The sequence below is a fragment of the Cebus imitator genome, unplaced genomic scaffold, assembly GCF_001604975.1.
Source record: "Cebus imitator isolate Cc_AM_T3 unplaced genomic scaffold, Cebus_imitator-1.0 Scaffold176, whole genome shotgun sequence".
In the NCBI taxonomy this organism is placed as follows: domain Eukaryota; kingdom Metazoa; phylum Chordata; class Mammalia; order Primates; family Cebidae; genus Cebus; species Cebus imitator.
In genome coordinates, this window is record NW_016107491.1 from 232784 (window position 1) to 247336 (window position 14553).

General features: G+C 33.8%; 1 protein-coding gene across 22 annotated transcripts in view; it reads right to left on the reverse strand.

Annotated features, from left to right (window-relative positions):
• GULP1 (GULP PTB domain containing engulfment adaptor 1) overlaps positions 1 to 14553 on the reverse strand; it is a 288807-nt gene that overhangs the window by 57270 nt on the left and 216984 nt on the right. For all 22 annotated transcript variants that reach the window (XM_017545041.1, XM_017545039.2, XM_017545022.2 and 19 more), the window contains 2 exons: positions 10237 to 10308; positions 3669 to 3767 (listed from right to left, as the gene is read on the reverse strand). In XM_017545041.1, the coding sequence (XP_017400530.1) occupies positions 3669 to 3767; positions 10237 to 10308 (171 nt within the window). The remainder of the gene's footprint in view (positions 1 to 3668; positions 3768 to 10236; positions 10309 to 14553) is intronic.

Sequence of the window (14553 nt, forward strand, 5' to 3'; positions counted from 1 at the left end):
TTTTTTTAAGCCCAGCTTAATTTTTGACTCTATTCACTTTGGTTTTTCCTCTCTACAGTATCATATGATATTTTTTTAAAAAAAGTTTGGTATTTCTGTCTTTATATTTACAAATATTTAAAGTTATTAAAAGAAATTATCCTTAGTCCAGATAACCAGTGATCAGGAGAGCAGGTATAAGAAGTAACCTAACAAACCATAAGTTATTGGTCAATTGGAATTCATAAAGGGAGATTTCTTCAAGTGGTCAGGAAGCCAAGGAAGAAAAAGCAAATAGATATGATAGCATAACTTGTTGATTAAGTCTTTAAAAGAGCTTTTCACATATCTTTCTTTTCTTTTTTTTTTTTTTTTTTTTTTTTAAGACAGATTCTCACACCATCACCCAGACTGTAGTGCAGTGGCCCGATCCCGGCTCACTACAACCTCTACCTCCTGGGTTCAAATGCTTATCCTGCCTCGTTCTCCTGAGTAGCTGGGATTACAGGTGTCTGCTACTACCACGCCCAGCTTTTTTTTTTTTTTTTTTGTATTTTTAGTAGAGACAGGGTTTCACCATGTTGGCCAGGCTGGTTTTGAACTCCTTGACCTCGTGATTCTCCAGCCTTGGCCTCCCAAAGTCCTGGGATTACAGGTGTAAGCACCACACCCAGCCAATTCACAAATCTTTCATTGGAATAAATAGTTTCATTTAAAATATCAGATGAAATCATGCAGGAAATAATAGAAAAAGTTGCAATGCATACCCATATACACTTCACCTAGCCAACTGGTAACAAGGTGCCACATTTGCATCACATGATCCATTGTTGTCTTTCTTTACACACACATATACCCTATAAACATAGGTGGTAGCCATCTTGTAGTGGCAGTTAGTGGTGGTTATCTTATAGTGTTTTAATCAATTTGCATTTTATGCATTTCTAATGACATGCCATTATTAACTTATGAATTCTAAACCCAAAGAAGTTTTCTTTACACACTCCATTTAATTGTGTTTGTATTTTGTAAATATTTAAACAAGATTATCAACTAAGGAAAAATTTGAAGCATTCCATATGTTCAGTAATAAAACAATGATTTCGTAAATTATGATACATGAATGTGGTGAAATTTTTAGAGTTTAAAATACACCATAGGTAGACTCAAATAAAAAATAAGAAGAACATATGAGAATGGCACATAAAGTATATTATCAGCTTTACAAATTTCAACATGTGCTGTGACAAGCCTCAAACCATCAGATAAGAAATTGAAAATAAGAATAATTAATTACACATACACACACAAACATGTACACACACTGCAAAACAGCTACCTAATTTATATGGTTTAGAAAAAAACTTTCAACATAAGCATGGCCCTACAAATACCCTATCCTGGCTACACATTTGCCACTATGTATCTTTTAATTTTGAAAAGAAGATATAGGAATAGGATTATTTTTCTTTTTCATGACATTTAAGACTACATTTGGTTGCTACATTTTGATTGCATTGTCCTTCTGTAATTTATTGCTTCCTTGGGCTCTTGTTCTTTTTGTAACTGCTAATTGCCTAATGAATTAATCTCATTCATGCCTTGCTTTCAATTGCCTTGTTTCCTAGCAAACTGCGTATATTCCACTTTGCTTGAATCAGCTCTCTACCATCTTTTCACCATTTGATTTTTCTGTTTTAGCCACTTTAGCAGTAGTTATTTTAGAATTGCCGTAACTAAATTTGTTCGTTATTGAATATTGAGGGTGAATAATAGAGAAGTTTAGACAGGATAATTGTGAGAAGACTTAAATTCATTTCTTGAAAAGTTTGAAGGAAAGCTATTGTTTTTTTATATGGAAAGTTGAAGGTATGCCATTGATCTGAATCAATTTTTTGATATGTATGCTAGCGTTAGAAGAATGCTTTGACAATATGTATTTATAAAATAGAGTTAAATGCTAATTTTTCCAAATGGACTAATATAGACCTATCAAAATTACTAAATAATAACTCTGAGGCATTGTGAATAAAGTACTGTTTTTGTTTACTAGGCCTGACATAACAAAATACTACAGACTGGGTGGCTTGTCCAACAGGAATTTATTTTCTCATAGTTCTGCAGGTTAGTAGTCCAAGATCAAGATGTTGGTAGGTTTGGTTTCTCTGGAACCTTTCACTTTGGCTTGCAGATTGCTGCCTTCACTCTGCGTCTTCATGTGGGCCTTACTCTGTGTTTATGTATCCCTGGTGTCTCTTCCTCTTTTTGTAAGGATACCAGTCATATTGGATGAGGGCCCCACCCTTAAGGTCTCATTTAACCTGAGTTACCTCTTTGAAAGCCTTATCTTCAAATGTAGTCACATTAGGGGTTAAGGCATCAACACAGGACTTTTGGAAGGAAACACTTTAGTTCAAAACAAGTACATGTTAATTAATTTGAATTCAGAACAGATTATATTTTAAAATATTTTATTTGCTTTGAAAGGTCTGAGGCCCTTAAACACAAGAAACTTAAGTTTACACTGTGTTATGGGCTGAATTGTATTCCCCAAAATTCACATGTTGAAGCTGTAATCCCCAGCACTTCAGAATGAGACTATAGCTGGAGTGCTAAATTAGGTAAGATTGAGGCCATTCACCAGGGTTGTCTCTGTACTTTGAGTTCCTAAATAACAAACTGCAACCTGACTAGTATGTAAATAAGCTGAACACTAATTTAGAAGTATAATACACAGCTAAGTTTTAGCCAATTACAGGCAGCCAGCTCATCATACCATGCCCATAGAAGGTAGATGCCTTGCTGTAGCCAATCTGGTGAGTCATCACTTTGATTTCTGTGTTCAGCCTATAAAAAGCTCCACGTTCACTGCTGCTGGGCAAAGCTTCCTGAACAACTTCTGGTTTCGAGTGCTGCCTGATTCATGAATCATTATCTCTTCAAATAAAGTCTGCCAAATTTAATTAGTCCAGTTTTCCTTTGAACAGGAGAAAAGGCCTTTAAAAAGGTAATTAAGTTAAAATGGGGCTACGAGTATGATGCCTATCCAATTTGATGGGTGTCCTTACTGGACATACAAAGAGACACCAGATAAGTGCGTGCACAGGTAGATGACCATATGAACAGGCAGCAAGAAGGCAGCCCTCTGCAAGCCAAGGAGAAAGGCCACAGAGGAAACCAACCCTGCTGGCATCTTGATCTTAGAACTCCAGCCTCCACAACTGTGAGAAAACAATTTCTGCTGTTTAACCTACCCAGTTGTGGTATTTTGTTATGGCCACCCAGAAAACTAATACACACTGATTACATCTACAGGAATAGAAGTCAATGCAGAATATTTTAATAAGCAACACACAGCTTTTATCTTCTTTCATACTCAGTGAACCACACTGTATGCATCTCTTTCACATCTCCTGAAAAAAAATTCCCAAATACAAGTCCAAACACTGTTGAATACACTTAGCATAAATTATTAATATTATATCCCAAACAAGCTGAAGAACAGATCACTTATAATGAAATTCCAAAAGTTGTTTTCACTTCTAAAAATCCTATAGTTTCAATTTGTCCTTAACTCAGAACGAAACAGTTCAGGGTTGCAAAAAAATTTTAAATATTTGTGAAAATAGAAATATAATTGCAATTAATTAAAGATTAGAATGTCTCTAGCATTCAAAAATAAGCCTTACCTTTGTTTTGGGTTCTAGAATTTTTACTCCATAAATTGATATTTGCAACTCCACTTTAGGAATTTTCTGACCTTCAGATTTCTTGATATGTCTTGCAAACTGCAAATGAAAAATTATTCACAAAACTACAATTCTATCTCTATAAATAATGAACACAAATAAATATACATTTGGAGTTCATATTCAATTTCAGACTTTAAGTGAATGTTTGCCAATCATCAAGCATTCTGTAAAGATAGTCTCAAAATATTAAAAAATAATAGCGATCAGCTATTATAATTCACATTGATTTTTAGCAAGTTTTTAAAATTATTATTTTTAATGCACTTATTTCATGGTATTTACAGAAATGTGTTCATACCAGACAACTGAGAAAACTCAAAATACTTTGTGGGAAGATATGCCGAGATCAGTTTGTTTTTCTGTGAATCTTTGTTTTTATTATCTTCAGAGAATTTGCAGTTCATCAGCTATTAAATAAGCCCTCTTTGCCATTTCTAGATATTTACCCAGTTTGGAGCACTATTCTATGCAACCACATCAATAAACAAAAAGAAGCTGATTACCATATCCAAACTGAAGTGAAAAACTGAATTAATTATCGCAGCTAAAAGACTCAGGTATAGAACTAGACTCAGTCTAGAACTATAAATATTGTGAGTATCTTGAAAGCACAACTTTTCTGAAAACATTTGTAATAGTATATAAAGTACTTTCTCATTGAGTTAGTAGGTGTATGTAAATGCTTGTTCAGTTCTGTTATAAAATCAAAAAGAAAATCAGAATACTCATGTGCTTAGCAGATGGAGTGTCCGTCTCTCTACTAGTATTGCTTAACTTAGTGGGGGAAAATTTCAGGAGCCCAGTTAAACATGAAAGTTAAACAATTAATATTATTTTTAAAAACTTTAATTTTAAAATACAGGCACAAACACAACATATATATATATTATTTAGCATACATATAGCCCATGCAATATTTGGAACATATTAATACTAAAAAATATTTGTAAGAAATTCAAAGGTTACTGGGCATCTTGATTTTATTTGGCAATTTTACTCTCTCCCTACATTCCTTCTCTCCTCTGCAACCACGCCAACCACCCAACTTTTTAAGAAATGGCAAGAAAACTAATAGAAGAAAGAATTCCTTGCCCCTCTTCTAGGGCTTCAAAAAGTTATTTCCTAGTGTGCCTTTTTTTCTCTAAGGATACAGATCATCTTAACTTGACTCAAAATTGATGACATGTAATGCAAGACAGCATTTCAGTCCTCTTGTATGTCATAGTTACTTGCACTGTGTATTTCACTGTAATTTAGGGCAGATGTGAATACACACGGTATAGCTCTATCCTGGAGCACAAAGTCTGTTTTTCTTTTCATGGCTTTGCACGGCCACAGAGAATACTATAATAAATACATATATGAATGCCTTTAAGTGTCTGCCTTCCTATCCCAAGGGGTACCATTTGTTTTATTCCATTTTGGGTGGTATAAATTTTCAGCTTGCTGTCTGTTTTGCTCTGTGAACTTGGATTGCTTTTTTTGGTATATAGCAGTCTTCTTGCTACACATGATACAACTAACTTGTGCCAGATAATTTTCTTTTTTGTCTTTAAGAAATTGCCAGTTAATTTTCTTTTTTATCTTTAAGAAATTTATTTTGCTTGAGTGTACATCTTTAAAAATTATCTCCGCTCTCTCCCAAAGAATGTGAATTAATTTTATTTTTCCTTCATAATCTCTTTCTATCAGCATAGTTAAGCAATTTGAAGGTTTTCACATAGGAAGGCTTACAAAATAAGTCAGCTGCTCTCCACCTACGTGAATGCATCTGGATAAAGCAACTCCCATTGTCGGCTGCAGAGGCACTCTCAGCTTGTCTCCTAGGTACTGCTGTTTTCCAGAAACAGACTAAGCATGGCTTCTGAAGCTCCTTCCACATCTAGACTCAACTATATTCCTGTGACCTCTGACAAGCACTGTGCACCCTTTTCAATTTCCCCCGCTAAAATGTCTACCACAAAACAACCACTATTATTAAACTTATCTATGGAGAATGGAAGAAAAAATGGAAGAACTAAAGAAAGGAAGTAGGGGGTGAGGTAGAAAAACAAAGAGGAGCAGAAAGAAGGGAGTGAGGAGGAGGAAAGGGAGGGGGGAAGAAGGAGAGAGTAAGAGAAAGAAAAACAAAAATAAGCACAATATTTCTTATCTAGGTTTTCTAAAACTTTTCTGTCTGCCTCATAACAGGATGAAGTAATTGTGCTCAAAATAGCTTCAGATTCATGCAATCGCATCTTCTTATTTCAAAGACGGGAAATGTAAGTCCCAGATAAGCTATGTACCTTGGTCATAAAATGGGTTTGTAGAAATTAGGCCTAGTAACTAGATTTGCAAATATTCACTAAATAATCTTTTTCTTTCATACAACATATTTGCTGCATTTAGAACAGAAAATTCCCAGTTCTATTTTCATGCATATCAAGGTTCATACTGGCTATTGGCCTTGATTTTTGAATATACATTACACAACTCTCAGGCCTAAGATTATATTCATTCAATCTGTATTTTACTCAGTTTAATATTCTCCTTCCTGCCTTTTTTTTCTAAACTTAAGCTAACTGTAACCTATAGTTTGCATGCTCCCCTCTAAGTGCCTTTTCCTACTTATAGACCTCTTGCTCTCCTAATATTTCTAATTAATCTTATGAAGATATGCTGATCAATCTTCATAAGATTGTATTCTATTTTCTCCCTATTTACTATTTTAATGGTAATGCTTGAAAAGAGTCTTTTTCACAAATTTCTTTCAATGTTTGCTTCAGTGAATTTACTTCTTGGTAGAGCTAGATGGATAAAGTGATCTGCCATTAAAACTTGAATATAATAATCCAATAAAAATTATTCAAAGGAAGTGATGCATAAGCATTTTGGAGAATGACTGGATACAACAAACAAAATCAAGCCTTTTTCATCAAAAAATGATGGGGAAGGATGGAGTAATACTTGAAATATATAAAACATTTCATTAAATATATACCACTGATAAATGGAACTGTTAAGGAAAATTTAAAGGGAGCACAACCGAGTTTCAATATTATCATCACACAATTTCTATCCATTTCTCAGAGGACTTTTTAAAAAGTGAAATTAACTATACTACTAATGGAATATATAGTATTAGGCAATAAAATTAATTTACTACTTTAGACCTATTATTTGGAGCTACTATTCATCTTTGGGGTTTTCATGCTTATATTTTCAATCTAAAGCATTCCCAATAATCCTGGGGAAAATGAGCTATGTTTATATATAATTAAATTAAGCTTTAAATGTTTTATTAATTAGATAACTGATTGTGAAGACAAAAATAGTGTTATACAACATAGACAGAGTGAGTTCAAATGGAGAATCTACTTGGCTGGGGCTTTGCAAGTCTTGACAGCAATTCCCAAAGGCTACATTTTCATGCAGTAATTTCATGTATTTTTAATTTAGTTGCATTGGAGTGAGGGGATCTTCACTCTAAAACTGTGTTCCATGAATGCTGCCCCCTGGATATCTCCCAGAATAATTGATAAGCTTTGAATCTATATATCAATACTTACTTACATGTAAACATCATGAATTATTTATGAAATACATTGAGTCCCCAACATTTGTATTAGTTATATTAATAAAAATATATAAATCACTATTAAAAATAAAATTAATTCGAATAACAATGTTATTCAATACATAGACGTTGAAAGGGTTTAAAATTACTGCATTTTAGAAAACTTGGTATTTTCTTAAATCTCAGGCTAAAACGTGATTAAGAAATAGAAACGGTGGAACATGATTATGAAATAAAAGAACATGTTTTGATAAATATAGTATCTGAGTATCTGAACCCTAAAAGGTCAGTACTTATAAAAACTACTATATTTATTTAAAAATATATAAACTGTAAATTCTCTGTAAAATGACAGTGAGATAGAGTGTAAAAAATCAAAGTTTTAAAATTTTTTGAAAACTAAGCAGGCATCATTAAACACAGAAACATGAAAAATTTATTATTAAAAATTCTTTAATTTTTCCATTAGCATTTATTCTTAAATTTTAAATTCATTTTTAATGTCAGAAGCTATTACATTAATATTGCTGAAAAAGTAGTAAATATAAATAAAATGTTACCTTATATGGCAAATAAAATCACATACTGAATTATACAGATTTTTTAAAAAGCAGTCAGAGTTCATACGTTTAAGAAAAATAAGCAGGAACTTAAAATGGAGATGTGTATGTATGATAAATGAACATTTCTTTTTTTCTTTTTTTAGTAGAGCCACACCACCACCTTCTGGTCATTTCTGCACAACACCAAAATTTAGAAAGGGCCAGGCCTAACACGTAAAAAATATTCTTGGTATACTTTGAATTGTAGCTTTTGACCCTTGGCACAAAGAAATAAAAAATAAAATAAAATAAAAACAGATTAAAAAGCTTTGTTTTATTTATTATCATTACTGTATAAATCATTACCCTTAGGTATACTTTCCTGATATAGAAAATGTTTTCAATCAGCACAGTAAAGATTGCTTATTAAATACACACCTATTTTGGAAGACATTTGAGAAACGATGGCTACTATAAACTAAGTGTGCATTTTTAAACTATACTACATAACTTTTTATCTTATTGTAAGTCACATTCTTTTATTAACAGAGTACATTTCTAAACATGAAACTCGATAGAAATACATATAAAATCCTGCCAAAATATATGTAAACTAGACATTGTTTAGAAAGCATTTGATTTCAAATATATCTTTACATTTGATCTATTCATTATTGGATGGAATCTTTTTGGTTTTTGATTTGGGCTGACTGAATAAAGAACCTCCTAGGCATAAAGAAATACTATGTGTAAATAGCATTGTTCTTTCATAAAACATTCTGATTGTAGTGAAGTTGGATTCATGCCCAGAATTTGCAACATTTTGAAATTATTTAAACAGAATACTATTCTAATGCTGTCCATAAACTTCGAGGCCTTTTAAATCCGCTTTTAGAATGATTAAAAATGTTGACCAATAAAAGGCAAGTCTTAATTATTACCTAACGAATGGTGAAAATAAATAGTTGGCCAATCCACTTTTTTCCCAAATGCAGCAATATTATCTTGGGAGTTTAGTATATTTACTTAAAAGGATTAGTAAAATATTCTCATATAAAATAAAATGAATAAAATATTATTGACCTTTATTTTTTTACCCAGAATAGAAGCCACACCAATTAAATTATTCCTCAAGTTAAACACAGAGTAGATTCCACCAGATATGACATTCTCAAAGCAAAGTAAAAGCATTTAACGTCTCTGACTTTGCCTGGCAGAATCAGAGGTCTAACCCTCCTTTAGAATAACTGGATGGTCCCTAAACCAAATAAAGTTAGAGAATGGTTGTTTCTCCAAAAATGTGAGAGCAACTATAGAGAATAACATTAATTGTGTAAAAGAAATAAGTAGTGGTATGTATATTTTCTTATATGATAAAGCTGAGAATTCTGTTGAAGGAGGTTTATAAATTTTCAAGTCTCAGTGACAACAATGTCTTTTGAGATGTGGAACAATTAGAAAAACATACTATGTGGCATCTTATGTAAGATTTTCTCAGGAAACTTGTTGACTAGGATATGTGGGGTTGCTTATTAAATGTCCTTCTCTTCTCTCAGTCTCACCTGTTCCCCCATGGCTACTTATGGACATTGCTAGTTCTTTCTGGATTTGTTGATTAGGACATCTGTAATATACAGTGTCATTTCAAAATTCTGCCTGGAGTCAACACTAACTCCACATCTTTAACTGGTAGATATATCCTAGCTTTTAAAGATAGTTGTTATACCATTACCAGCTTGATTTGGGACATAAGTTCACATTATCCAAGCAAAGTAAAGGCAAGCTACTAAACATCAACACTCAAGGCAAACTGCCATAAAATATTATTTTTAGGCCAGGCGCGGTGGCTCATGCCTGTAATCCCAGCACTTTGGGAGGCTGAGTAGGTGGATCACCTGATGTCAGGAGTTTGAGACCAACCCGGCCAACATGATGAAACTTCATCTCTACTAAAAATACAAAAATCAGTCGAGCACGGTAGCAGGTGCCTGTAATCCCAGCTACTCTGGTGGCTGAGGCAGGAGAATCACTTGAACCTGGGAGAAGGAGGTTTCAGTGAGCCAAGATTGCACCATTGCACTCCAGCCTCGGTGACAAGAGCAAAACTCCATCTCAAATTAAAAAAAAAAAAAAAAAAAAAATATATATATATATATATATATAATTTTTAAATGACACATTATATCTTAGAAAAATATGAACAGGATGCCATATTTTAAAAACAATTTTGTATACATACGTATTATTAAAAATATTTTCTTGATATGATCACATTTGCTCAATAGTTCATTTTTAATAGAGTGAAGCTATGTCTGTGATAAAACTACTCATGCTTTGATCTCCACCAGTCTACTGACAACATGACAGAGTCAATACACTTGTAATTTATTTAAAGGGCTTTCCCTACCTTTAGTTTCCTTACAGCATCTCTCACAACTTCTGTTCCTTTTGGCTGTTCCACTTCTGTACTGCCAAGAAACTGAAAATGGTCATTTGTGAGACACAGGTTTTACTACATCGTATATCACTGAATCATGTTAAACTATAAGACTGCATAATAGAATGGTTTAATAGTAATTTAAACTCATATCTTAAATATAATTATTATTTAGATTATACGAAAATATAAATATACTACTTTATAATTTATACTTCCTGTTAATCAAAAATTATTTTTTAAAACTTTTTTTCTAAATATTTTACTTGCAGATTTTTACTGGAAAGAAAACTAAAGTTATTTTATTAGGCCCAAAGGAATAATGTTGATCTCAACAGTTAAAATTTAGTAAACTTATTAAGTAATTAAAAATTATTTTTCCTTCAAAGCATGTAATTGTATTTTGTTACTATATTTAACATCAACAGTATATTTCACAGTTCATAATTTCAAGTAAACATTTTTCTGTTTTCCACTTATGAGACTCATCTAACATGTAGAATTTAAAATACAAGGATCTTTTAATAGCCAATATATACAACTAAGTAAAGCTATAGGTAGACTAATGAAATAAAACATACATGATCTACAATTTTACTGTTTTAAATAACCCTGAAGGTAGTCAGTAGGTGATATGGTTTGGCTGTGTCCCCACCAAATATCACCTTGAATTGTAGCTCCTATAACTCTATGTGTTATGGGAAGAACCTGATGGGAAGTAATTGAATCACAAGGGTGGGTCTTTCCCAGGCTGTTCTCATGATAGTAGGAGATCTGATGGTTTTATAAAGAGAAGTTACCCTACATAAGTTCTCTTGCCTGCTGCCATGAAAGACATGACTTTGCTCTTCCTTTGTCTTCTACCATGATTGTAAGTTTGCTGAGGCCTCCCCAGCCCTGTGGAACTGTGAGTCAATTAAACCTCTTTTCTTTATTAATTAGTCAGTCTCAGGTATGCCTCAGGTATTAGCAGCATGAGAACAGACTAATACAGTAAATATATTTAGTTAAAACCTGACCAATACATAAATTGAAAAAAGTTTCATAATAATTATCACACTGTAATGAGATCTCTACCTTGGAGAGACATAATACCTCCTAAACAGAAGTCTAATGTCATTAAATGTACAATACCAAGTAGAACTGAAATATAGAGGTTTTATTTTAGAAAACATTGCTATAGACAGAGCAAATCAACATTAAATTCAAGAAGCATATATAATTTTCCAAAGCCTTTTTTTTTTTTTTTTTTTTTTTGTAACATACCACCAATTGTAAGACCAAGAGATTCAGGAATTAATCACTTCTCCTATGTATAGACATAGGTGTCAATATGTGTTTGTAAACTTTACATAAAGATACCATAAGTGGAATCTTTTTCATATATTAACTTACAGAATAGAAGGGAAAAAACAGTAAAGTCATGCTATCTCTTATTCCTTCCTTCATTTTTGAACAACAGCAACAGCAAAAAACAACCACTAAAGAAATTAGAGTTTTGATTTTTAAAATCAGCTTTCTGCACAACTGTCATGAGAATTACCTAGGGAGCTGCTTAAAATGTAAAAAGACATGTTTCTTTGTCAAATCAGAATCTTTAGAGGTAGGGTAAGGGAATTATATTTCTAGAAGCATTGCAAGTGACTCCTTGTACCGAAGTCCAAAGAACAGGGTTAGAAACAGTTAACAGGCCATGTGGATAGTGGAAGGTAGGTACCAAGGTGAACTGAAAATACAGGCTCTAACTGCTGTTCTGTGTCTGGTTAGCTCATGGAGGATAGAGAGTAAAGCACTATTTGTACTGAGGAAAAGAGAAGTTTCAATTTTCAGATTCTGTAAGGTACAACAGTTCCTTTTTTTTTTTTTCTTTTTGGAGACGGGCATTTTTCTCTGTTGCCAGGCCAAATTGCAATGGTACAATCTCCTCTCAACTGCAACTTCCAACTCATTGGTTCAAGTGATTCTCCTGCCTCAACCTCCCAAGTAGCTGGGATTATAGGCATGCGCCACCACACCCAACTAATATCTGTATTTTTAGTAGAGACAGGATTTCACCATGTTGGCCAGGATGGTCTTGATCTCCTGACCTCGTGATCTGCCTGCCTCAGGCTCACAAAGTGCTGGGATTAGAGGCCTGAGCCACCACACCCAGCCAACAGCTCCTTTTTCTGATACTCTTGAACTATGTATACCAAACTAACAGGCCTTGGATAAGATACCAACAGGCTTTCAGTTTGCCCCACTGTGACCTCAAGTTGTTGGTTGACCAAGCATACATAAAAGACTAAAGTGAATGAGAAATTTTAAGCTGAAAAGGAAATGAAATCCTGCTACCAAGATTGGGAGACAGCAAAATCTACTCCTGACACCAATGGACCTGTCACATTTCTCCAGTTTTGGATGAGTGTTTTCAACCTTGATTCCATGATAGAATCACAGGGGGCAATTTAGCCAGGTGCAGTGGTTAGAAAATCTATATGCATTGGTTAGTCCCAGCTACTCAGGTGTTTGAGGCAAGAGATCTGTCTAAGCCCAGAGTTTGGGGCCAGCCTGAGCAACGCAATGAGATCCTTTCTCAATTAAAAAAGATAGATAATGAATCACATTGGAAGCTGTAAACTTATTACCAATGCCTGCAAGTCTGATTTGACTAGTCTACGGCAGAATCAAGACAACATCTATATATTTTAAAACTCCCTAAGTGATATTAATGTGCCACCAAGTTTGAAAAGCACCATTTCAGATCATCCAGAAAGGAAGAAGAGTTCAAATAACTGAAGGAGATTTAACATAATAGTAGCTATTTAGTTCGGAATACATCCCTGGGGTAAACTGTTCTCAACTTATCTGAATTTATCATATCACTGAGGGATTCATGATTAGTGGGTGGTCTAGGATTAGCAGGAGCAGAGAAGCAAAGGTGGATCCTTTATAGGTATGTAATTCTTGAACTAGAGGAAGGCAGGGTCAATAATAGACTGTAAGTGTTACTGGCAATATTTCTGGAGGAATATTCATACTTCAGCAGAAATGTCGTGAGTCAAAAGCATTATATGCAAATAAAGCCATGGGGAAAAGTATGGAAGAACTCCAAGTATATTCAAAATGAATAAACCTCTCACTGTGCTCCAGGAACCTTTTAACATGTTTCTTTCACACTAGCTTTAATTAAATCCTTTGAGTAATGCAACACTGGGAGAAGCCTTGAGTGATGGCGGGAATTAAATTAAAATATATCTTAATATGGAGTTCGCTATTTAACCCAACTTTTTCTTAGGTAATATTAAAAAACTTATATGACAATCATTTTTAAACTAAAAAATAGTTTATTCCTTATAATACATTTTGTATTTTTTAAATTATAAAATATCACGATACACAGGTTAAATAATTCATATTTATATGCATTTCTCATGCCTATCTAAAATATTTATAAAACTCTAAGATATGAAGTAGCAGGCTAGAACAAGCTCTAAATTTAGAAGCTGAAGATGTTAGAAAAGTCCCCCAATTTCTGCCTTGTCTTACTCTTTTTAAAGATAAGGATAATAATGCTGTTCTTCTCTCCTTATAAAATCATTCTGAAGAGCAATTACAATAAGAGATGAAGAAAAGGAAACCTCTTTAAACTGCAAGGTGTTTATGAGGGATTGCCATTCCTTTGTCAAATTATTGTGAGGGGAAGATACTAGGGTTTAGTGGACACAACTGGTGCCTGCTCAGTTCTCCTGGGATCCGCTTTATCAACTCAGGCACTCATCTTCCAGCTTCCACATGCTTTGCTGGTAATGACTCACACTCAAGACCTCCAGAGTATTCCCTTTGGGCAATGAAGTCAAAGTCACCTTGCCAGTATTGAGAGCTAGAAGCATATGGGAGTTTTTTATCCCCCATACCCTCACCGCCCATCATCACACTCCTTAGCCAATGACTGACTTGGCTTCTTTGTTTGGAGGTGAGGTAAGCACTAAGTATAATATTATGATGCAGAGTTTACCATGGAATTAGGCTAATGCTGAGGCTTCAGCTGATATGTATTCTTCCTTCATTTCTTCTTCTTGTTGGCTCTGCTGTTCCTACTCATTTACTGATTTCTCTTGGGAGTACTCACTTAATAAATCATATGCACTTAAATCTTTTGCCTTGGGGTTTAGTTCTTGGAAACACTTGCCTAAGACGCTGGGTAAAGGCTTACATGCTTACATTCCAGGGACATACAGTCTGGTATATAAACCCATAAATCACTGTCCTAAGTGCCATCAAAAGGCTTGTACAGAGGAAACAAAC